The sequence below is a fragment of the Anopheles bellator genome, chromosome 1, assembly GCF_943735745.2.
Source record: "Anopheles bellator chromosome 1, idAnoBellAS_SP24_06.2, whole genome shotgun sequence".
In the NCBI taxonomy this organism is placed as follows: Eukaryota; Metazoa; Arthropoda; class Insecta; order Diptera; family Culicidae; genus Anopheles; species Anopheles bellator.
The window spans coordinates 39,794,139-39,820,007 of record NC_071285.1 but is presented as its reverse complement, the minus strand read 5'-3'; the positions used below and the strand labels follow the sequence as shown (position 1 = coordinate 39,820,007).

Sequence of the window (25,869 nt, the reverse complement as noted above, 5' to 3'; positions counted from 1 at the left end):
GCCCCTTGATATAGTGGCCGCTTGGTGGCTTGTTTGGTTGCTCGTTTGCGCGGTTTGCTCGTTCGAACGGGGTTTGGGTAGGGTCGGTGGTGCACCGAGCTCATCCAGAGTAACACCAGACACACCGCGATCGCACGCGCCGTAACGTCAGCACCATTGGTCCACTAACCACCCTAAGGGCCAAATGCGTCGCAAATGGGCAAACTTAAAAGTTACCAAAAAAGACACAAAACTATATGTGGTAAAAGGAAGACGAGACAGTAGAGAAACAGACAACAATCGAAAATTGAAAGAACGAAACGAAAGAAAAGACGAGGAGACGCGTAAAACGGATTGGACGTAACCGGCTCGCGACTAGTTGGTGGACAAAACGGCGGGATAAAGCGATTATAAAGTATAGATAATAATGAACAGAGAATATATAATTAATGATTAATAAAGACAATTAACTAGTGTATGTAACACGTGGCCACATGCTTTCGTTCCGTTAAATATCATCAGCCAGCAACACGTGGGTAAGATGTTTCGGTATAGTAGGCACTGGCGAAAGCTTCCAACAGGACTTTCATAGGTGTTCATGGGTGTAGGAAGCTTTTCGGGCCGTTCTATGGCGAAAGCTCTGGAATCCTTAACGCATGGCGTTCGGAAAAAAAATGAAAAAGCCAATGCCGAGTACGCGTTTGTTGATATTATGTTTTGTTTTTATTTCAGTGTACAATGATACAGTATTCGTTTGTTTTATTTTGCTTCGTTTACTTGATTTTCACGATCGAGTTTTGAATGACGTTGACGTTATTTCATAATAGTTTCCGATTACGCCCCACACGTCACCGGGTTTCCTCCCATCGTTGCGCGCGATAAGCGCGTAGCCGCTGTCCTTGTTTTAGAGGGCATTCTTTCTGTTTATACGCTTCTTACAGGGAGGGATGATAAAGTACAAGTTTTTGGGGGAATTATTATTACATCCCAAGCATGACGCGCGCCCTTAGTGGTTCTTGTAGTTTGTCCGCTGCTCTTTCGGCTCCTAGTCTTCCCCGATTCATATTATGTGCTTCGCGTTTCAATGAACTTATACCATTGTGTAATGCTTTCATGTATAATATGTATATAGTGTATATATCTATAAGTAATGCGTTTTGCAGTTTGAATTCTCCGTTAATTCTCCGCGCGCATTACAACGCAGCAGTGTCTCTAATCATTGCGATCCTCCGACGTCGTCCATTTTCCACTCCACGGCAATAGCATATTCCTTCTACTCTATAACGGATTCAGATCACTAAATTGGCATAGCTTGCGTACAAAAATAATGTTTAGCCTGCCGGAATTGGCGCTTCGAGGGACCAGACACGTTTCTTCTCTCCTTCGAGCCTTCGTGCGTTCTTTGTTTCGTTAAAGTTAACCATCAAGATTCGAGCGTTTGCTGCAGTATTACGTTTACGTGTTTAATTATTTTTCACTTTCTGTTTGTTTGTTGGTTTGGTTAGTAGAGGTTTATACGGCTCCGGTTAGGTAAACTCTATAACTGATTCGCCTTTAGTGTTACTGACTCTCTTCGCTGATCGATCGATCACTTTGCTTAAATTAGCTTTCCCACAGCTAGATTCTAGTTATTGTTTTTTGTTTTGTTATTCGCACTAGTCCGAAGAGTCTGAACGCAGTAGATTGGCCCAGAGTTTCGATAGGCAACAAGAGACAAATAACACAAACACATACACACGAAAGAACTGGATCACTGCTATTTGTTTTGCTTGATGCGCGCTTTTACGTAAATCCCGTCCTTTCCGCTTGTGGCTGATCCGATCTCCGATCCGATCAGCGTAAAAGAATGCGGACACAGAAACGACGACTAATAACTAAACATCATCGAAAATAGGACAAGAGTGTCTCCCGTTATACGCGGGTGCAGCAGACTATTTACAAGACATGTTTCGATTAAAACAAAAAAAAACAAAGTACTTTGGGAAAAGATGCAAACAGAAGGCAATACGATTCTGGTTCACAGTGAATAAATATCAAAAGAATGAAAAAATACTATACGATTAAAGAGAAAAAGATAAGCAGAAATGCTTGGCAACATGCAAATATAGCAGTGAATAAATAAAACAAAACAAAGAAGTGTGGAAACAAATAAATTAGCAAATTCGTTTCGATCCAATGCGAGCAACACGTGTGTAGAGCGCGAAACAAATCAAGCAATCAATCAAACGGAAAATAACATTAAAAATAAATAATCAATAACTGGTCATCCACAAAAAACGTTGTGTTTTAGTTAGCCTCTCTGTCTACAGTTTGGTTTACGGTGTGATTCTTTCGCTTCGTCCCCGTCTTTGCATGTAGGTGCGGCGCACTGCGCTGAGCCATCCCGGATGTGGTGGTGTATGCGGTGGAAGACTCTGGATCGCCGTCTTCCGCTTTTGTTTTCCGTTTTCCCCTGCAATCCTATGCTATGCAGGATCATTTGTTTCGCTCTGTTGTCACCATTTTATAATTGCATTTTATGTCACCCGCCCGACATGTTCTCTACGCCATTTGCTTTCAACCCAATAGGGGGTTTTACACCTAGTAGTTATTGTGTGATTATTATTATTATTCCCATGTCACGACTCGAAAGATACCACAGCTCCGGGTGAGGCCACGTTCCATTCAAAATCCGGTGCGTTTCACTTCCGGAGGGCGGATTGGCGGTAAAAGTGTGATATTTGTTTTGTTTTGCAGCAGCTTCAGTCAGAGTTTCTTTTTCCTTTTTCAACGTGAACGAAAGTGCGCCCGAAAGATTTGCTTTGCGTGCTGGATTTGATAGATATTTTTGAGTAAAATAATCTCGGCTTGTTGCGCCTCCGCCAGTATTAGCGATTACCGCCGGAATCAGATAGAGGATGAAGATAAAATTTGTTATTTAAAATCCAATTTGAAACATGTTTTCTCCACCAATGGGTGTTCTTTGATAAGCCTGCAGTCAGAAACGGAATGATCCAAATTCAGAAGCTCATCGAGAAAGGCTCACCCGAATCGTTTCTCGCATACTTGGATGCGCTCTAGTTTCAGGTTTTCCTGCTAGTGCTGCAAGTCCATTCTACGATCGTCACCCGGGGTGATGATCCAAGAGGGGATCGGAACGTTTGATATTCTTCCCGTCTGCAAGCATCGCGCGATAAAAGGTGTAAAAATGTGATATTAATGTGTTTACGCAAAGCCATTTTGCGAGTGTATAGAGTGCTGTGTTTGGTGTAGTTATTAATGGTGTACAACAAGGCGCTTGGCAATATAACTGGGTTAAGTCTTTTGTTGTGTTTACGTTCAGAGATATTTCGTTCCGCACTTCGCTATGGTCGCAGCCATAGTAAGAGATTCATCAACATAGTGAAAACGCGTCTGATAATTGATATAGGGATTAATGATTTCTTGTTTTTTTCTTCACTACAAACGTTCGTGGCTTCCTGCTTCTGCTTGTCTAACCCGCTTCAGTTGATATCATTGACCGAATTCACTTTATTCGCCAAGCCAAGGGGACATTGATTTGCTTTATTAGCAAACATTGACAAGAAATCGTCCTTACGACGAGGCTTCTTCGAACAGAAAATAGTTTAATAAATTCATTTTTCAAATGATTCATACGACAAATGTACATACCAAAACGATTCCTGTTTTTTACGAAACCCTTTTCACACAGTTATTACCTTTTATCTCGAAATAGTAATTGAACCAGAGTAACCATAAGTTGGTGGTTTTCCGTTTGCAAGTCGTTCATCGTGCGTTCCATTGCATCATTGGAAGCTATGTTAACGATCGACTCTGTACATTTCTATGCTACCTTAAGCGCTCACGAAGGGCGCTGCGAAGGAAAACTATTACACAAACCAAAAATTGAGCCAATTTTGCGTTTTCAACATCTTTTTGCCACTGTTCTCTTGGTATACTTTCGCGATGTAAATGGACGATACCATCTCTGGTTCCTCATATTGCCCTACCGCGTTCGATATGCATCGTCTTCAGCCTTTTGTCGGTTGCAAACATTGATAGCGTCGTGTAACATTAGTGACAACTTAAACTTTGAGTCACTACACGAAAGTTCGATTTGAGAATCGAAATAGGTGAGACGAGCGTGGCCCTAACTCCATGTGATACGGAAACGATTTCCGTACCTTGTAAGCATAACCGAGCGTGAGTTATAGAAAGACGTGTACCGATGAACGCCATCAACTCGGTATTGTGACACGATAGCGTCCCTAAATGACACTCCCTATGCCGTGTTTGGGTGTGTTTGGGATTTTTGTATGTGTATGTGTGTGGATTAGAAGACGAAAGTGGGACTTTAGTGGATTTTCGGGGCGCTACGATCGTTGATCGTACGGTTCCGTTTTAACGTTGCACCACGTTTGATTTGATCCATCAGCGATTCGTGGCAGACTCGGGGATCCGGCTGAAAAGAGGAAGGATTAAAAAGGAAGGAAAATTAATCAAAACAGAAAATTAATAATTTTGCCATCAACTTATCGAAATAGGTTGCGTGATCGCAGTTACGGCGCGAAGGGCGCTGGTACGCAGCATGGAAGCATTAGCCAAAAGTAGTTTGAAAAAGTAGTGAGCAGCAGTGAAACAGAAAACATGAGCACATTATCGTTCGGCGACAGGGATGTGTTGACGCGTGGGCTAAAGGGGGGATCAATGATACCAAAAAAAGAAAAACGGCGCGCAGGAATCGAATAAGAAGAAACTTGCGAAAAGCACTTCGGCGGAAGCGTGTTTGTAAGTGAGCTTTATATGATTATTTTAGGTGAGTCTTATGAGTGACATAATATAAACGTGTCGACATGGAGCCTTAACGTACTATATATTTTGAACTAGGTGCTGGCTTTCATACGGCCCTTTTTGATTATAAATAAATTGGAAACAGTAAAACAGGATAAATGTATACTCATTCGGCAGTATCCCCCAAGATGAGGGCCTCTAGAGGATGGGATAAATAATCACAGAATCGTTTCTCAGCCAAATCCGCATTGCATTGAACCGAGAGTGCTCGTGATCATGATAAGACGTTTTGTGTTAATTTTAGGAGGGTTATTCAAATTAAAAAATATGGAACAATTGCAAAACTGTAGTCTGATGCCCGTCATGAAGGAGTTTACGGTGTGATGCTATGTGGTGTCGATCATTGACGGATTGTAGGATGAGTTAACTAACCGCACACACGCATATCGGTTAGTGTATTTTTGTTTCTCTAATACACAGCCCACTCGGATCTTTCCACGTCATTTCCAAAACGAAAAGCCCAGTGTGTTCCGTAAACGCATCGCTTGTCGTACGAATGGCCACCCCGTTACGTGTATATTGAGTGAATTAAAAAAAGCGTATTAACTCTAATTAAGGGGAGCATAACTGTGTAGAGATATGGAAAAGGGAACGCAAAATAAAGAAACAAACGAACGGTTAGAAGAGGAAAAAACGTATACCAAACGAAATGAGAAAACAAGTTAAAAACATGTGTAAATTTGCGTGTACTGTAAAACGCAGGAACATTATTATTAGGGAAAGAAAACAATGTTCGACAAGAACCTCTTTTCCACACTTCTCACCTTCACGGACCTTCACTCTCATCATCTCTCTTCATTCTGTGTGACCCTCCTATTCCGGACAGTTTAAAAGTGAAACTGCTGACTATAGTAGCGCTGCTCACCAGCGTTGTCGTGCTATCGCGATCAATGGTGATCGCGAGCCACAAAGTCACGAAATAAAAACGTAGGAAAAGAAAAGGGTGAATAAGAAAACCATACGGCACACCATTGCTCTCATCTTTGCTGCCATCGGAATCGTCAGGGTGATCCTTCTCACAACAATAGTGATGATCCTTCTCACAAATTTCATACCGTGCGGCGGGTCGATCGAGATACTTACAAGTGCTTTGCTGTTGATGAGATTCCTCACGGCAAACGCTTTCCCGGAAAGGCGTTGCTCCGCCAGTCGAGCGTTTAGGTTTTCCAAGAAGCCAGCGCTCGTTTTGGCCAGCACGTTGTGCGTCGTCACACTACCACCGGGGGCCACCGAACCGCTGCCACCGGCGGATCCATTATTGTTGCCTGCACTGTTGCGCATGTGATGATCTACAATAGACGACGGACAAAAACGGGTTAGATGTTCGATCGCGTAACAAATAACAAAATGTGTAGATAGAAGCGTAAAGATGCAATTCAAAATATTAGCACAAACTACTGACAAACTCGAAGCCATGATATATATTCGATGGAACTAAAACGATTTAAAAAGCAACTCCTCGTAACGTTCGTTGCGGTGCACACGTTGAAGTACGGAGTAAGTACGTAATCGTTCCGATCGTAAGACAGCGGACACTACACGAAACTTATCTATTCGGGCGTAATAGAGATAGCTTTGTAAATTCAATAGCTAAACATTGCAATTTAAAGTAGTGGAAACGAATATGAAACAATCGTGATGGAAAAAACATGCCAAAATCAACCAACCGAAAATGTAACTTAGACAAAACGATAACAAACCCGAAAGCAACGCAACAAAAAACAAATGAAACTCATTACAGCAAACGAAACGGACACGATAAAACCGAACTGGGGTTCGTCGTTTGAACGATTCCAGAAACTATCTGCTGACAAAATAAACTGCAAACGAAACGAACGCGGGCACAACACAAAATCGGGCGGGTGGAAATTTACTTGTCCGAACGGGAGTGCTTGTGGCGCTGCCACCAGCCGCACCGTCGTCGCCACCGTTACGGTGGCCTTTGCCGAAGGACGATGGCGAATAACTGCTGCTGCTGCTAGCGCTACCACCACCAGCAGTGGCCACCGTTTGGACGGAACTGGCAAAGGGATTCGTCGACACGTAAATATTTTGCGCCGCGTAGCCACCGCTGGGGGGCACGTACTGTAACGTCGGCGCCGTAGTGGTATGCTGTGGCGTATGGTGTTGCCTCGGAGGAGCTTGCTGTTGATGATAATAGTACTGCTGCGAGGTTGGTGGCTGCTGGTACTGTAGCTGTTGTTGCTGCGGGTGCTGCTGATACTGATTCTGGTAGTACTGTTGCTGTTGGTAGTGCTGTTGCTGCTGCTGATGGGAAGAGGATTGGCTAGAGGCGGAATAGATGGAATTTTTACCCTCTCGTGGCGGTGGTTGCACGGGAGCTTGTTGCTGCTGTGAGTGATAGTATTGCTGCTGCTGCTGTTGGTGTTGCTGATTGTTGTTGTACGACATTCGCGGATCGACGGGTGTGGATCGCTGATAGATTAGCTCATTTCCGGACGGGGCCGTCGTGTAAACGTAATTGCTCGAGGGTTGCTGCAGCTGCTGTTGTTGATAGACTCCTCCCGCGGACGGTGTTGGCTGAGAAGGGGGTGCCTTACTGGGTGGCGCAATTTTGGCGTTTAGCTGCGCCAGGAAACTGCTGTTCGGTTTTGTTGGTCCTAAATACAAAACATAAAATATTAGAAAGTAGTCCTGATATGACTAAAACTGTTGACATCCTTCAACACAGACACCCTTACCTTGCTTATTTGGACTCGAGATACGGAAACTAGACATATTCGTGATCTGCTTCGGTTGTGCGTATATTCCTCCTCCTGGCTGATGAAGGTTCGTTTTCGGAGATCGGTTCGACAGCTGATGGTGTTGTGACAAATGATTGTTTGGGAAAACCGGAAGAATAATAGTAAATAAGATGTTCCGTTGGCAGAGTTTCTTCCGGCAACGATAAGAAACGGTGGTTAAAGGAAGAAGTGTACCGATTTGTTACTGTCACTAGCGTGGAATGAGTTGGGCGGTGGTGTACTGGGATGGTGGTGGTGTTGCGATGATGCTGACGCAGCTGACACCGTGCTATGGTCATGCTTTGTGGGTAATGTGGCGTACAGGTTGGTGGTAGTGTATTGCTAAAGTGAAGGAGGATGGCGAACAGAACCGTTTATTGTGGAATCGACATGATGAATGAAGATGATTGACACGCGATAGGAATACTTCACAAAGAGCAACGTGAACAAATAGAAGTGTGTCTGTGACGATTACCGTAGGTGATCCTTGGTTCGAGGACGGAGCATTGGACTGCTGGGCCCGTCTTAGCACTCCCGGGCTGGCCGGTGTGTGTCTTATTTCATTCAGAGCCTTCACCGTACCCGCGACGTTGCCTGAAACTGACCAGGCGTATGACCGCACGGCAGGGAAAATGAAGAAATGAAACCAATGATAAACTTTTATACCGTTTATACTTAGCAGTTTAACTAATATCGCACAAAACGGAATGTGAGACGGAAGCGTGAAGCACAACAATTGATAGAATTGATTTTACTCTTTCGAAATTTGTATCTGGTGCACCGTCATGCAAATGAATTCTAATATCGACTCTTAATGATGCAACATAAAAGATTAAATTGGCAGATTAACTGAAATAAATGAACGCAATCTACGCTTCTTAAGCGGATGGCTTCTGATTGTGTCCTTCCAAAGCACACATTCCGCTCAATCTCTCTCTCGCTTATATGTTTACTTAAACAAATGAGTAAAAATATATAAAATGGAACGCACTACTAGGTGAGCTTCCGGCGGTGGAATCTAAGAGATAAGCAGGTGGTGGAGGTAAACTTTCTGATGAGGTGTAAGCTACGCTTTGCTGGGCAAGATTGGTGGAGTTCTGTGGAGTAGAAATGTGAATAGTAAAAACGGAAAAAGAAGAAAAGAGAAACAAAAACGGAAAACAAACAGAAATAGAAAAAAAAGGAGAAGAAGAAAGAAATCCGGTGAGACACTTCTGGGACGGTTCGTTCGCTGGTACTGTACCTACAGTTCCTACGCTAGGACTAGGTGTGACGCTCGAGCTGCGCCGGACAGGCGGTGGCGGTTTGACGGTATTTACAGACGCACGTCGCGTTACACGGGTCGGACCTGGGGAGAAACGGGGACGTGGGTGAGTCGTGGGGACAAGGAAGGCCAAGAAGAGCCAAGGAAGATACAGAAAGAGAGAGGCAGAGAGAGAAAGAGAAGAAATAGAGAACAGCATTAAGTATTGGCCATTCAAGAAGGAAACTAATAGTTTTGTATATAAGGGAGAGATTTGCAAAGAAAGTGGAGTATCAAAAAATGCCTATCCAAACGTCTGCCTATCGGGCAAAGGTGAGTTCAGTTTGGATAATGGAATAGGATGGAATACCAATTTAACAGAGCGATGGATAGTATTTTATGGTACAGCACAACGCCGTTATGATTATTGTTAACTGCATTCTGGTTTAAAGGATGTGCTTCTGGCCGAGCACTGTATCAGGCTTATGAGTATGCTTGCTCTGTATGCAGGATGATTGACTATGTTTGATGATTATGTTATGATAAACGCGCACACCATACCAAAAGGACGGCTTATTTGCAGCATTCGATGGCAACAACACACGATTGACAGTAATAAAACAAGGATAAAACGTGAACGATAATACTAAGATACGAGAACCGATTAGGAAACAAGGTTCGATCGAACCAAATCGATCTAGCGCTCTTCTGGGAATTCATGAACAAACAGCAAATCAATTAATGAGTAAATATAACAAATACATTATTAAAAGTCCAGCTCTAATCCAACAAACAGGGACGGTGCTCATCTAGCAACTGCAACTAAGAATGACGAATGGAACCTAAGCGGTTATGTTCTTGTTCCTTGTCAATTCTGTATGTTGTTTACCAAAACAATACTCCACCAACACTTCTTCTTCTCCTTATTTGACGTTACAACCGCTGGGCGGTTTTAATTGCTTAATTTGGTTCGAATAATTGCTAGATGAGCGCCCCATCGGCTACCGAGGCACGTGGACACATGTACAAACTATAAAAACGGACAAACAACCAACATCGACCACACACAACAACGACTATTCACAGTTGGTCCCTGCTGATACAATATAATTAAGGAATGCAAGCGCCAGCGAAGGTGTTTGTACTCGAAAAAGAAAAAGTATAAAAAGAAATATGATTGAATTTCGATGCAATGCTTCCGAGAGGGTTGAATGAGATGAACTGAAGATGAAGTGGTGAGTGTGCGAGTGTGTTAGAGGTGAAATGAACAAACAAACAAACAAACAAACCAGATAACGATGCAGGTCTCGGGGTGATGGCGGGTTTATTGCGATTGATGCGATCGTCGTACGGGGTGGCCGCGATCGCGCCGGACCTGGAATCGTGAGCGCTCGGGATGATTTCATTGCTCCCATTGAGCTGCCGCTGGGGCGAACAGTGAGCCGTCGCGGGCAACGATAGGGACGGGGTGGGAGAACGGGACGTGACACCGAAAAAGGACGACATCGAGGCCGGTGAGGCCGGCCGGGAGGTAACGCGGAACGAGCTCAGTCGCTGGTGTGGTGGGTTGGCACTGTCCGAGCCACCGTTCAGCTGCATTAACCCACTGCCCGTCAGCAGATCGTCCGGTGCCGTATTGAGACTGTTGCGGCTCGTGTCCTTGCAGCGCAGCACCACCACCTCGCTGCGGTTCTGACTGTAGTAGGTTTCCATCATGAACGAAGGATTCTCGAAACCCGTTCCGAGACCGTCCAGGGCTTGGGTGGAACCGCTCGATACTCCCAGCGCGCCACGGTGGTGGTGATGGGATTGGTACGGTGGCGTACCGTAATCCGCCCGTTCGGTGCCATCCACAGTCGTCTTGCCGCCGTAGTTGCTGTACTGTGCGGCAAGGTTCGTCATCGAACCACCGTTCGTTTCGTCGTCTAGCGACGACAGATGGTTGCTCAGGTACTCGTCCAGGTTGCTGTTGCTGGACGAGATAGAGGAAGGCAATCGGCTCGTCGGTGCCGGGTGTGGCGGCGGTGGTGTGGACCCATCCGAACCACCCAGCCCTCCCGACTGTATGGTATCGTCACCGTAATTGTTATTCACGCCGTTCGCAATCGGATCGCCAATGCCGTGTGAACGGTGACGGTGTTGATGATGGGTCGTTTCGCGGAATGCGCCACTTTCGTGCTCTTTTTGAAAGAGATCTAGTTCACCAATCAGATTGTTTAGTTCCTCGATCGTTTGCTTGTCGATGCAATCTGCGGTTGCGGTTGCGGTTGGACCAAGAATTACGTGCACGCGTGCGTGTGTTTGTGTGGGTGCAGTTTGATTTTTTCGGGGTGTTTCATTTTTTGTAAATATCCCCGGCAGCCGCATCAACAAGGTGTGTGCCGCGAAACAATTTGTGCAGCAGAACAACATTGCAGTTTAGTAGCAGCGGCAGCAGCAGCAATAGGTGAGGCACATCAAATGGCGGCAGAGTGTGTTGGTGTTGGCGTGGCACCAGCAGCAGCATTATATGCGATAGTTTCCGGGTATTCGCGGTGGTCGAGGCCGGCATTATTAAATTTATTTCGGGTTGCACAAAGATAGCACAGCGATTGTTGGTTTTTTTACATTCATGGTGCAGTTGCAATTTGGCGCGTGAATATTTTTACGACATGAGCAGGAGAGCGGCACATGAAACATAGCGTTTGTGTGTATGTGTGTGCGTGAGGACACAGAGAGGAAAGTAATAAAATTAAAAAATTAAAAACCAAAACATATAAACATAAAACACAAAAAAACGATAAATAGAGAAACAATGTTTATAATCAGGAAAATGAGAAACAGCAGACAAATGGAAGAGAATGACGAAAAAATGGGAAATACAACGAGCAATACACAGCTTGCTTAGCAGAAAACAGATAGCATACATTTTGAGGCAAAACTTTGTGAAACTGTGAAAGATCCCTAGTAGGCCTACGTTCAATCTGCAACCTTTTTTGAAGCTAAATAATTTCTATATACATACATTTGTTTGTGAATAGTAAAGCAAACTAAATATACAGTGCGGTCAGAAAGAAGGCAATAGGTGTTACTGGCTTAATCGGTGGTTCATCCCGAAGCAATAAGGTTCTGTTTTCGTACATAAACGGGTTGTTGTAGAAAGGAAAAACGGAAATGCAAGCTCGCATGCAAAACATTCCCCATTCCCCGGAAGGGCAGGAAACCCATCAATTACATCGAATCGGTGTCCGATCGGAGTTGCGTCTGCGTACTCGGCAGACTTGCTGTGTTAGTTATCAGTAAATACGCGCGCGTTTGCAGATATAGAAGGCAAGGAACGAAGTCGAAGGAGACCACACGAAACGGAAGCAGCACTGGGGCGTGCATTGCTTACCTGCATCGCGATCCAGTAGCAACTGGCCGGCGGACTTGTAGATTTCTTCGTTCGTTCGCCGCCCGCCGTACAGGGCGTTGGGATCGTTGCGTACCGCCGTCACCGTCGGGACACTGAGCTGCTGCTGCGGCGGCGGTGGTTGCGATTGCGGTTGCGGTTGCTGTAGATGCAGCTGGTTGTTGTTGATCTGCTGCTCGAACATGGACGTTTTCTCTAAAACTGAACCGGTACGTTTGAGTAAATCTTTGTCGATCGCCTTCGACGTGGCGGAAGAGGAGGAACAGGTGGATGAGGAGAGGGAGGTGGTGACGTTGGTCGCCGTTGCCGTACCAGCGCCGGCGGCTGAGGCGCTACTACTACTGATGCTACTGTCGGTGGCAGTAGTGGTGCCCGGGCAGTGGGTCGAGGATGGTTTGTTAGTGATGGAACTAGTAGTAGAAGTAGTAGCAGTGGTGGTGGTGATGTTGGTGGTAGTAGAAATGGTGGTCGCGGAAGCGGCGCACGTGCTGGTGTTAGAATGCTCATCGATCGGGTCGTCAATCGTGATGGTGTGATTGGAGGAGGTATCGTTATTACTTTCACACGGCGTGCTGGCCGGATCGAAGTGGCCGCTACTTCCGCCGCCGGGTCCACCACAGATACCGCCGGTCGCCGACGAAGGAGTGGTGCTACGGTAGCCCTGGTTGATCGCACCACCGCCACTGTAGTTGGGCGTGCCGGGCGAACCCGTCTGCGGGGTGTTTTGTGGCGTTTGCGTACTGCAGGCCGACGCATCCGGCGAGCTGATCGGGTTCGTGGCGTTCGTCGAGTCGGGCGAAATCAGGGACGATGCCGAGGACAGGACGGGCGAATTCGGTTGCTGTAGCTGCTGCTGCTGCTGGTACACGTGCGCGTTCTGTTGCTGCTGCACGTGTTGCTGATTGGCAGTCACCGTGGCGCTGGTACCACCGCCGTTGTTGTTATTAATGCCGTTGTTAGTAGTTTTAGACGCAGCCATGGACGCTAGTTCCGTCATGTTAACATAGGTGGGCTGCAGTTGTGGGTGTTCTGTAAAAGGGTCGTTGTTTTATGGAAAGTGTTTCGATTAGTGTACGGACGGAGATTCGTTAGCGGAGGGCAGGCAAGCGCAAAGGGTGTCCTTAGTTTAGTTGGCCACACTCAAACAATAACAGTCAACACAGGTGGTAAACGCTTTGCTCGCAAAAGCCTTCCCGAACAAATCACGCGACAGGCTTACCTTTGGTAATGTGCGCCGGAATCGGGGACGGACACTGCCGTGGGACATTTGGGTTGGCATTTTTGACCGACGTGGTCGAGAGTGGTCGCTCCAGGGATGAGCAGCGCTAAAATACAAAACATGAAACAAATGTTTAATGCAACACGAATGGAAATCCGATTCGCTTTGCGACGTACGACTGGCAACGGTGGCCGGCAGGCGATGTTGGCGGGCGATTTCTGCGTCTCGACGATCGGTTCCGGGCTCTGGAAGGTGTAGACGGTGAGCGCGGGCCGCTGGTGGCCCTTCTCGTAGGCGGACGAAATCGTGTGGGGACGGTCGACGGTCGACGTTGCGTCCTGAGTGTGCGGTGGCCACGTTGACACGGCGTGCGATTGACTAGCTAGTGTGGATGCCTGCCGGAAAGGTACGAAATAAAAGGATTTAATTGTGTTTTTCTTTTGCTTTATTCCCTTCAAACCCAGCCCGTGTCTCGCGAAAGAGAAAATACAGATTACTAATTTACAAAATTATTACGAAAAGGAAAGGAACATTTTTCAATCACGAAATTAGTGCACACTTTCGGTAAGTGAGAAGCCACTGACCGCGCTATAAGGTACTTGATTTCAAAGACTTCGAAAGCACAAACAGAGAGCAACCTTAACTAAATAACTATAAATGCGCACAATGAACATTATTGCATTGAACGGAAACGGATCGAAACAATTAAGTAATGCGTGTTGGCGCGCGGGTGCGAGCATAAGAGCGTTGGAGAGAGCATTATTGTGTGTAACCTGTGACGTTAAAGCTGGTGAAGAGCAAAAGCCGCTATCGCTCGATTCGCCTGGTTTCAAACGTATCGCCGGGGAGTACTAAAACGGGAGACGGGAACGGAAAAGAGACAAAAACACATAAAGAAAAACAAAAAGTAAGTTAAAATCAAACAACGGAATAGAAATTAAGGAAACAAAAGTATGAAAAACATCAAAAGTACTGCAAAACACTATTAAGAAGGTACATCATACTCCGTGGAGAAGCCCCACGTAAAGAAACACCGAATTACGACTACAGAGAGCATAGAACGAAAGCATGCAACCGTGGTGAGCGGTGCAACAGTAAAGCAAACGGCAACACAACCGCAATCCCTGTGTGGCGCAGGGTGGCGTAAACTGTCATAGGTACCTGCGACAGGGATCGCTGAAACTGATGGTGGTGGTGGCCGGGAGAGCCACTGCTGCTGCTGTTGATCGAGCTGATCGAGCAGACGGAGCTTTTTCGCGAACCTAGCGAGTTGGAGCAGCCGCCCTGCGAGTTGGACCCTCCCGGTGAGTCCGGGTACAGGCCGATGTTGGCTTTCGACTCAAGAATCAGTTCCTCCGACGCCTGCGGTAACTGGGTCGGATCCTTCGTGACGGCTGCGATCAGCTGCATCGCTTCCTACAAAAAACAACGATGGAGAGTGGTTAGAATCAACGCAACACTCAACGCGTCCCGGTGTAATTACCTGCAGGTGGCCGAGCTCGGACATAACCTCGCACTCTTCGTGTACCACCGGTTGCAGCAGGCTGACGAACGTGCAGTACCGCGATCGCTCCTCGACCATGATCGCCCGCAGCGACTTCCGTTCCACGTCCTCGAGCTCGCAGCGCCGCAGAGTGACGTCCTGCATCGAGGACTCGACCAACACGTGCAGGTTGTCGGCCGCACCCTTCTTGGCCTTCTTCTGCAGCCGCAGCGTGTCGCTCGAGCGCTTCTTCAGCTCCGCCCGGCACCGCTTGTACTCTTTGGCGTGGTCCTTGTCGATGACGGTCACCTGCTTGCGCCAGTCCTCCAGCTTCTCCTGCAGCGGCACGATCAGGCAGTCCATGATCGCGCTGGTGAACGTTTTCATGCGGCTCTCGACCGCCTTATGCCGGAGGCAGACACGCGTTAGTGCCGTGCCAATTTCTTTGGTTGCTCCTTTGGTGGTGGAAAAGAAACAAAGTGGAAGCGAAGTTAGCCAACGAATAACGAACCCCCGCGCGATTCATTAACGCGCCCCACGGCGTGTAGAACTTCGTCCCGCGAGACGTTCCGTCTAACGATCGTTCCCTCCGTTCTACTTCGGGCCTTTCGGTTTACGACTCCTAGGCGTCCACGTTCCGCGGTCCACGAAAATGGGCACAAACTAATCAAAATGCGATAATTACCGGTCGACAGAGGATGCAATAAAGGAAGAACCCCCCCTGTGTTCCGCGGCGCGCGAGATGCGTGGAGCGGATATCCTATGGCCAAACGAATACTTAGTTTCGACGATCACGCAGCCGCTGGTTGGGCCGCGGTAGGGGCCGTAGATGGCAACACAATCAGTTCCCCAATCTGCCCCCGAGGAACGTGCAGCGTATGTTGACGTTGGCCACACAGTGTCTGGGTAGCACAAACAGTGGACATCACAGACAGTGTGCATCGGATGTGGTTGCATTCGTTTCTTGCGCTGCTGGCGACAAATATTAACGGAACTTATGCTGCGATGCGCGGCGCTCCATAGCGGAGCCACAATCGCCACATTCAAGGTAGCGATAAGCGGACAATTTATTGACAAATTTTAATGTTTTCCTATCTCTACACTTTAATAATCGGTCGTCCATCCGTGAGCCGACAAGAAAGCATTGTTGTGCGTGCAGATGATACTCCGGCTATTCGTCCGAATCCGGATGGACCATAACTGCGTGAGGAGCTCTCACTCATTTGCACATGAATCGAGAACAGGTTCGAGTTTTCATTGATCCAAGGGAAGCGCTTCCATTCAACGTAACCCGTTTTATGTCTGCGTTTTACGCGCGCACAAAAGAAACGAGTTTAGGTTTAAGTTTGAAGTTTAAGTTTCAAGTTCTGATAAAATTTTACCCATAAAAGTCAACAAACAATCGACTCAATGATTATGTTTCTTAAATGAACTTAATGCAAATCCTATTGAAGAGTTGATACAAACGGATACAAGGATACAATCAAGAAACAAATTCAACGCAAGTTAAGTTTTTAAGTCAACTCAAATCGAATAAATCAATTGAATCAAAGCCAAAGTGTCAGTGTAGGGTCTTTTTAAGAGAAAAACCATTTTTTTGCAATGATGATGATAAACAAAGTGATTTTCAGTGGATCTTCATGTGGGTCAATGTTTTAACTCTAACAGTTCACAAAATCCTGATCACTTGTCCAGTTTCGTACTATTTACGAATTATAATTGGATAGGACCGAAGAGCAACCTTCAGTTAACGATCTGTGTTCCTCTGCCATGATAGTAGAATGCTAATATCATCATTATTCATTTGATTCTCCTTGCATTAAAGAAAACTTCATTAACACAGACTTAATTCGAGTCAACGAGTGATCTTTTTCGTAACTTCCAACTTTTTTGTGTGGAGAAATATCCCCCTAAAAACTCTACGCGCTTGACCGCATTCTCCGCAGCGAACGATTGTAACATAAACAACCCACCCGAATTTTTGCCGTGAGCTGGTTCGGCAACAATGAAGGAAATGAACCGAAACTGAACAGTCGACTCACGCACTGCAGCCTGTTGCTGCAGTGAAGGCAGTTCGTTCGGATTTCGCCTTTTCCTCATTTCATTAACTTCAAACATATTCCACGTTGGCGCCACTCATCGAATCGTTGTCGGGCGCGCGTATAAAATTGAACTTTTCCTATACAAAGTCCGCCGTTGGGCGGTTGGTCAAGCTCTCTTCACCGTCAATCACTTAACTGACCGGCACGCAGACAGTCAGTCAGTCAGTCGGTCAATCAGCCACTTCGAAACCGCGGCCCAAAGCACACTGTAACGGTGGACCGCCGTTGGAATCACAGCCAGGCGCAATAATCAGTCAATTGGTCAAGCACCACCCGGCGTTTCGGTAGCGGAGGGCCCCCGTGGTCATCGTTGCTGCTAGGTTTGTTTTTCATGCTTCAAAAATTAACTTAAATGCCCCACCAGCGGAGAGTCCATCGCTCACGGCAATACGTATGTAGATCTTATTACTGACCGCCCGCGGGTGCGTGTTTAGAGGGACCTCTCTTCGGATCGCACGAGAGTGGCACACATTTTTTAACGATGTCTCGGCAGAAGCTGTTTTCAAACTTCCGCGCAAACAACTTAACCGCCAACGAGAGCGTGGCCAAGTGCGTGCCGAGCAGAGCAAACGGTTCAAAAATATCGACAACCCATCATTAGTAGCGTGCGTGCTGTGCGGGCTTAGCCGGCCAGAAAGTACCCATTAGGTTCTTATCCAATCGTTCCTTAGAGTGGACGCTCTGTTTGCACGCATAACCCACTTGGGGCCGATCACCACCTGCATGTTGTCTTTGCAGCAGAAGAAGCATTTGATCAATTGGTACCCCGAAGAGAGAGATCGGAAATGGTTTTCAATTTGCATTGGAATGAATGAAAATTTGCTTTAGTTATGCTGTCCGTCAAGCGAAGCATATGCTTGTACAATATCTACACATTAATGATTTATGATTGATTATGATTTATTGCCTTTTTGTGAAATATAACGATTTAAAAAACATCGTTTATTGAACGTTTACAACGGTTAGATTCCATTCTTATAATTTTTTTAGACAATTGGCCAAACCAATTCTATCCCAAATCGTTTCACGTACGTTCGCCAAATTTTGGTTTCTTTGTAACAAAGTAATTTGGAATCAATATGGGTCAAAAAATAAACATTTTACTCCATTCTGAAAAACACATTTTCTCCCAGGCTAATGTTGTAGCTCGACACCAAAATCAAATTCCAAATCAGACACCGATCGTTGTTTAACCTAGATCTCTGTCATTTTAGACATGCACAGACATCGTTTGAGACAATGTGTTTGCATCGCCGGCAAATTAACGAACCAACAACGCATTGTTTGTATCGCGCGAGTGATGGTCTTAGACCGCAAGACGTCGGTAGCTTACACCGGCGAACTCGGACGGTAGAGTTTGGTGGTAGAGTTTGGCGCACGAGACACCGTGTGCCAGCGGGTGGTGTTGGACATAACATATGCTGTTGACCCTCTCGCTGGTTTCCAAGTCTAAAAATACAAACACCGACCGTGGTCCGTGTCGGTTTTCCCTGGCGTCCTGGCGTATGTTTTTTTGGGTAGGGTAGCAGTATTATGTTCAACCACTTTTTGGCCACCGAGTCGATTCAGTGCGCGCGACCACCAGCAGAGACGCGCCATGATCATCGTCGGTGCAAATTAGACCAAAACGAAGGGAACACCCCGAGCGACGGCAAGAAAAGGCAGACGAACGGACCAAACTGTGCCGGAAAATAAACACCCAACCGACCAACCCGAACCCGAACCAGGGACACCAACCCAGAAGAAGGTTAGGGAAGAAGGTTCTTTGCGTCAGCTGCCCATCACGTGGTGAGATGTTGGGTGTTTTGTTCTAGATTTTATGCTGCAAGTCCAACGCAAAAACAAAACACAAAAGAAACCGGTCGATGGTTTCTTACCCAAGTCGTGTTCGATGTTTTGAACCACCGTTCCCCTTTCATTTCGGTGAACTTTTAGAACGTAAAACCTTTCGCTCACTGCAGGAATGGGGTGTTTGCGCTAAGTTCGACAAACCATCCATCGTGGCCGACACAACGCCCTGTAGGGATTTTATGTATGCCAGGTTAAAGCAGCAGCAGGAAGCAAGCGTGGATAAATAAACATTAGACGTAAAGGAGCGCACGACGGAACACGAATTGATCTGCAATGCAGTCGCATCGGGCACACGCACTTTGGAAACCCCAGTCAGTGGTGCTTTGCGACGACACGAAGACGTTTTAAATTTTCTTATTAATTTTATTTCGAGATTGCGTAAGGGGCACCACATAACAAAGTTACGATTATTACGCATTGGCGAAAGGGCATTTCCAGCAAGTCCAGCACTTTCTCAACGGCACTCGCCGTGGTTGTGCAACTCAGTTTAGAAGTAACACCCCGAAGGGCATTTCGTAAGGGCGGCCCCATTCGGTTATGGGCCTCCTCCACACACTTCAGTCATTCACAAGTTCACAGCCAATTAAGCTTCGAATCCAATCCAATATCGAAACCAGCACCATAAAGTGACTCCAACCCGACCGGGCCAGACGGCTTGGTGGTGGTCCCGGCGGCCAACGCCAACTCCAAAGTCAACGCAATTCTGCATTGCGGGTTCGGCGGACGTCTCGTTCCGAAGGCGGAACTAGACCATCGAAAGGATGCAACATGCACGCCGTGTTATTGGCCCGGCAAACGAGGTCAACCCACCGAGAGGTGGTCCGGTCCGGGAGTCTTCTAATGTCATTTCGGTTCGGCAGCGCTTGAGTGCAGTGTGCATAGAAAATCGCTGCTGCTCTATCCTAGTTTTGGACCACAACGTTCTTCGCTAATATTCAGTGCAACACTGAAAAATTTAGAGGCCGATAACGATAGCAGTTCGTGCTGGGGCGGCGATTCCCGTGTTGATGATGATACACACCCAGTGCAGAATCCGGCGCGACTTACCTCTCGAGTTGGTGGCCGCATCGGCGATCTTTTGGAATGCATCCAAGTAGGCCGCCAACGCCTGAATTGCAGCCCTGAAATTGAAGCAAATCGGGGTTTTAGTGTATGACTGAAAATTTGTGCTAAAAAGTAGGTGCGGACGAAAATTGGCAACGTTGGGACGTTGGGAAAATTACGGTGTAAGTGATGTCAGCGAAAGCGGATTCGGGAGGGAAGAAAGGAAGAATTTCGTTCACAAATTATTGAAAAGTGAAATGAAAAAGTCAATAAATCTACGACGCCTGCGGTGGTGGCGCGGTGAGCCATAAAGTATGAATGCCATTTATCAATACGGTTCTTGCGGTGCTATTCTCCTTCGGACTAAGTTGTAATAGAGATTGGGAGTGCTTTCGGCTCTCGTTTCGACAGCTGTTTCAACTTTGAAACACTGCTTGATTTTATTCATTTTATGAAAATTTACCGATATAAATGCTTATGATCGATTCAATAAATCGTAGTTTAACCATAACCCAAAACGCAACGGCATTCTGCGTTGTTATGTTTGTGGCGATCGAAGTCTACCTCGGTAAAGAAAAATCATTTCAAAATGAAGCAACACTCTATATGCCTACTTAGAGTTGTCAACCAAATGTCAAGAACGATCACCTCCACAGCGCGTAAGCGAAAGTTTCTCGACAAAAATAATTTTCGATTTTTAACTTGAACCGTCACAAAATCGAACCAACCTTCAGTCACCATCAGCCAAAGGTCGTGCGCCGGTGCTGCCGTGAAATTTGCGTAATGAATGGCGAGAGTTTACTTTGTGAACTCTTTTGGCAATTATTACTGCGGCTGGGACCGCGTTGTCAACCATGTTGGGACGCGCGACCCGCGTAGTTTATGACCACAACCACGTCACATTCAACATTCGCCGACTAATGAGAAACGGTTCCAGAAAAGGAGCATAAGTCACAAACTGTCAACCCGAAGAACGTCGGGGATCCCGGGGTCCCGAGAACGGCTCAATTTGGACGGTAATAAAATACTGTTTTTTACAACCACAACAACCCGAACCATTGTCACCATACTTGGGGACAAGGGTCTTAAAAGGAGATTGAGAAGTTAGCAACGGGGTTAAGAATTTCGTCCCCACAAAACCGTTACAACGACATGCCTATCGATCAAACGAAAGGTGAAGTGGAAAGCCTCCTGCCGTGTACAGCATAAAATATTGGTTCCATTACTCTCCTCGCGGTTCATCCGAATTTTCCTAAGGACCCACAATATACAAAATGGTACTCGGCGGGCAGCACACAGCGTCGTCGTCGTGACCTACCTTAAGCAAGCGTGCAGCTTGGTAGCTTTGGCAATGAAATCCTCCCACAGTGGGCTCGAGTTCTGAAAAGAAAGGGACGAAGAAAAGAACGGTTTTCATTAGCGAAAAGTAGATGCTTTTATTTACAACACAATGTTGTGCTGTAAAAATACGATGCTGTGGCGCTCTTTTTATGCTGTGCGCTGTTTAATGTTTTGCGAATTGTTGAAACAGCCGGTTTTCAACAGGAACGGCAACAACAATACCAGGCAACATAAGACAGACCTTCGCTTCCTTTTTTTTAAATGTTTTTATGAACTTCTCTGGCTTACCGGCATGAAGATCGGTTGAATCGGAAACGGGGAACAAAACGGACAAATGGGCATTGTTGGGCGGAGAAGCGCGCAGCAATAGGATGATTACAAAATGTGCCCAGTGTGAACGGGAGACGGGAATTTGAAGGAGAACTCGTCTGCCATTGAGACATTGTGTGCCTTTGTAGTGAGTGAAAAATCTGGCCAGCCCCTGGAGGTGGCGCAGGAGAGTCGCATAAATCCTCGTGACTTAAAGCTAACATTCCCCGTGTCGGGGCGGGAGCTACGAGCAGATCTTCAGCGCTGCGCACAAAGAAGCGGCCTGTTTTTTTTCGGAGTCAACCGTCAATGTTACGTCGTCGCCAACCGGCGCGCCTTCTAATGGCCAACAACGGGATGCTATTGATGCTACATTGCGCTGGCCAGTGGGGTGAGGTGATGACGTGAGATTCATCGCTCGGTTTAAAGCCGTTTGCGAAGGCCTCATTCAATCGCCACCAACCGCCCAGCCCAACAACAAACGGTCATCCCCCGATTACTGACGATCGTGAGCAGATGCATCTCATTAAAAGGCCGTTTTCCGCGTATGTACGCCGCTGATGATTATCAAACGTTTTTAAACGGCCCCTCGGCGTGGGAGACAGACCGCGGCAACATGATCGTTTCCATTTCCCATCAGAGCACACCAAAGAAACAATGTGCCAGCGATCGTTTGTTGTGCGGCGGTTTAATTTAATGTGTTTTTATGTTGCTCTCGCCATTTCCCGAACCACGTAGATCACGACGACGACGACGACGTGCCAATCGAATGAGTGATAAAGCCGGACCCCAAAGCGATCTCGCCCTCCACACGGGGTGAAAGTGTTTCCGCGACCTGGGAAAACAATAGAGCTCGCGGGTGAAGAAGTAAAAAAGTAATCATCATCCCCGGCCAACAAAACGGGCGTTTTGCTGAAAATTTCGAACCAACCCGCGCAGCATGGCGTAAGACGGTAAACGGGGTCTCTCCGTTGTGTTGCATCGAAAGGGTGAACGGGAAAAACACAATCTCCAGCATTATGTTGGTGGGGCCATCTTTACTTCGGCCACCCACTGGAAACAGAGCCGCGCAGCGGATAGAGGGTTGTGTGATTTGTTTTATTATGTTTTTCTTGGTTCAACCGAAGACTTTTTGAGGAAGGGCACGTCGGTCGGTCGGTGAAAACTAAAACGGTACAGCTTTTCCCTGCCGAGCAGTGATCGCGCGTGTCTTCAAAGCGCTCGTCAGGGCTCGAAGAAAATCCGAGAAGGGGCCAGGAAATTGGTGTAAATGTAAACACAAACGCCCTCCGTCGTGCGATGAGGATTTCTACCGAAATCCCTTTCCCGACACGGGACTGGCTGCGATCGCTCGCTGGCGGTTGCATAAGTGTTTCCACGAACAAATGGCAGCAGCACTGGAATTGGGAGGTGAGAAATCGTTGCGCGACCAGCAACGAGAAGATAATTAACCTCAACGAAGCTCGGGCAGAAAAGGTGATGCTGATGATCAGTGCCTTCAACTGATGATTCGGCCGGTACGGTATGGTTTGAAAATTAATGCACCGAAAACATAACGCTGGAATTAGGACACCGTCAATCTGCATAATTCATCGTTCGGCGCTAGGTTGGTTGGTGAGAATTACAATGTGCACCACGGGGCACCCCGAGATGGACCCGAAATTAGTTGATCTCGTTTAAACGGGTTGCTGGGCCTCGCTTATCCAGCGGGTTTAATTCGTTGATTTTACTTTACAACTTCCGGTAGTGCGCTTTGCTTGGGGAAGTTGAATATATAACGTCTGGCAAATATTGGTCCACTAACAAAGTGTCGGCCTTTTTTTAAACTTGAAACTATTTGTAGTAACATTTTTTCAGTACTTCAGCTTCGAACTTTTGTGAATGTAGTACGATCACTCAATACTCGAACAAAATCAATGAACAAAATTTTCAAGGAAACATGGATCCTGGGAACATCGATGACAAACTTCGTGCAGCCGACGAACGAAGAAGCGAAGAAATTAATCGTAATCATCGAAATTAATATTAAATCACCGGATAGTTGTTGATAAACACTATTTGAATCTATTTAAAATAGAAAAAATCAATATTTGGATGTCTCTCGTTCGCAAGTAGATCGATCGATCATGAAGTAGCCACCAAAGAGACAAAAAGTTAAAGAAAAGAATCGTGATTATGATTGATTTAAAATGAAATAAAAGCCATTCAAAAACGAAACCAAAAATTGCAAATGTTCCAACTGCTTTTACTTTTTGCGATTTTGTTCTGTCACGATTGGCGCCAACCGTCCCATTGGCGCCAAATGTTGAAATTTACACTTTTACTCATACGCACAAAATGTCTTCGCAGACAGAAAATGGTCCAACAACGCGAGAAGAAGCAACGTCTTCGCGGACACGTGATTCAACACACGTGAGTTTCACACGTCCCATGCCCAAGCCCGTATGTGTGCACCTAGACAAGCTTATCTTTATCTCGCTCTCTCTCTATCTGTCTCTGTCTTTCTGTTGCTGCCCCTGTGGCCGCGTTTGCTGTTCGACGGTCCGATAAACAAACAAACCGTTGGACAAGCCCATAAAAAACGGCGGGAAAAGCTGCTCAAATATGGACCATCGCCGCCGAGCGAGCCCCACGCGGGAAGCCCAAGACCCGCGGCCCGGAAATGTCATTGACATCGCGTCCAGAGAGAGCAAAAGAGAGAGAGAGAGAGAGAGAGGGAGAAAAATAACTGAACGGAAGCGACAGAGAACGCGAGGAGTAAATAAAGGTGTCGTACGTTGCTGACAGGATGCAACCTTTCTCAACCCCACACGGGCACAGGACAGCGGGACACGTGTCGTCGGGTGTCGGGCAGCTCTCTCCCTCGGGAAGATGGCCACAACGCGGTTTATGGATCCTGTGCGACCGGTTGGCATCTTTTATTTAATGTTTACGCGCACACCGGACAGCGGGGAGCAGACAATGAAGAGAGCGCGACGAAACCGAGCCCGAGAGGTGAAGAAACATAAACTGCACTCGTTTTCCGGAGAAACCGGGCCCGGAAAAGTAAACAGCTAGTGGTGTGGAGCTAATAATCTCGTATTCGAAACTTACGACAATTTCACATGAAACCACCATAATGTAACCAAATGGGCGTGCTTCGGTGGGAGGCACACACTTCAGCCAGCCAGCCGGGGCGTTCACACCTTGGTTCAGTCACTGAGGGGACCTTCTTCCCGATGAGAGTATAAAAATGGAATTGGTTGGTAGTAGGTTTGAAAGCCCCCAAAAATCAGGGAAACGAATCAGAAAGTTACATCTTCCATAGCGATCCAAACGTCAAAAAAGCGGGTAAAACATTAGAAAGCCGGAATTGGAAGGTTTGCAAAAACCGACCACAAAAATTACCATTTATTGGACCTTCTTTCTGTGGCGGTCCGGTTATAAAAGAATGGCTAAACACAGGGGCTCTTTCTTTTACGACAGTTCGTCACATTTTTAGTGGTGGCTACTTTCGGTTTGCGGTGGTTTTCGCACACCATTTGTACGCAGTAAAACTTTCAATCGCCAAACACAACCATCCATCGGCCCTGTGGGATCTGGATTTCCACGATTAGTAGTAGTAGTATTCGTAACAAAGCACAAATCATCGTGTCTCGAAACAACGACGATTACATAACGCTCATAGCGATTCTCATCGCCGACGCCACGGAATGATGATGCACTTGCTCGCTTACAACAGGGCCTAGGGCTACGCTATCTTATCAACTTCTCCGAAGTTGAAAACTGGATTCGAACAGTAATTCTTTCCAGCTACCGGTGTGCGAGCCGTCACATCGTCTGCTACCCTAGCAGTAATAAATAGGAAGGGCCACCTTGAAGGGACCACATCACGCACGAACGAGACCGTGGCGTACCGGCGATGAAGAAATAGTTGTGGTGAGCTCGCTGAAGCCCAACACCGATTGCGTCAATATATTTGCGGTCGGAAGTTTTGGAATCTGGAACCTATCTGGGGCAGCGACCATGGGGAGCACCAAGAATGCATGGCGCATGGCGTCCGTGGTGTTCTTTTTATGCTCGAGATAGAGTATAGTTACAACCGACCCCACACGCGAGACCTTGGCTACCCTTTCGAAGCCGCCGTGTGGCCAGATGTTTCGCACCTTACACGGTCTCGGTCGCGGGTGGCATTTTTATATCCTTATCGGATGTGAGGTGACCCCTCGGTCGGCCATTCCCAAGTTCTTCGTCGGAGAAGCTTTTAACCCCACATGGACGGAACAGGTTTCCGGAACAAGACACCGGCAACCCCCTCCCTTATGTGTGTCTGCGGGCTCGGAAGGAAACCAGG

General features: G+C 46.7%; 1 protein-coding gene across 1 annotated transcript in view; it reads right to left on the bottom strand.

Annotated features, from left to right (window-relative positions):
- Positions 1-688: 688 nt before the first annotated feature.
- Positions 689-25,869, bottom strand: part of LOC131205900 (serine-rich adhesin for platelets) — a 42,191-nt gene continuing 17,010 nt past the window's right edge. The window contains exons 2-18 of the mRNA XM_058198200.1: positions 21,205-21,266; positions 19,890-19,963; positions 14,890-15,344; positions 14,568-14,822; positions 14,180-14,257; positions 13,583-13,801; positions 13,407-13,512; positions 12,170-13,216; positions 10,086-11,045; positions 8,801-8,901; positions 8,545-8,650; positions 8,029-8,153; positions 7,749-7,895; positions 7,512-7,626; positions 6,684-7,430; positions 5,893-6,098; positions 689-4,420 (exon numbers count right to left, since the gene is read on the bottom strand). Of these exons, the coding sequence (XP_058054183.1) occupies positions 4,313-4,420; positions 5,893-6,098; positions 6,684-7,430; positions 7,512-7,626; positions 7,749-7,895; positions 8,029-8,153; positions 8,545-8,650; positions 8,801-8,901; positions 10,086-11,045; positions 12,170-13,216; positions 13,407-13,512; positions 13,583-13,801; positions 14,180-14,257; positions 14,568-14,822; positions 14,890-15,344; positions 19,890-19,963; positions 21,205-21,266 (4,911 nt within the window). The 3' untranslated portion in view covers positions 689-4,312. The remainder of the gene's footprint in view (positions 4,421-5,892; positions 6,099-6,683; positions 7,431-7,511; positions 7,627-7,748; positions 7,896-8,028; positions 8,154-8,544; positions 8,651-8,800; positions 8,902-10,085; positions 11,046-12,169; positions 13,217-13,406; positions 13,513-13,582; positions 13,802-14,179; positions 14,258-14,567; positions 14,823-14,889; positions 15,345-19,889; positions 19,964-21,204; positions 21,267-25,869) is intronic.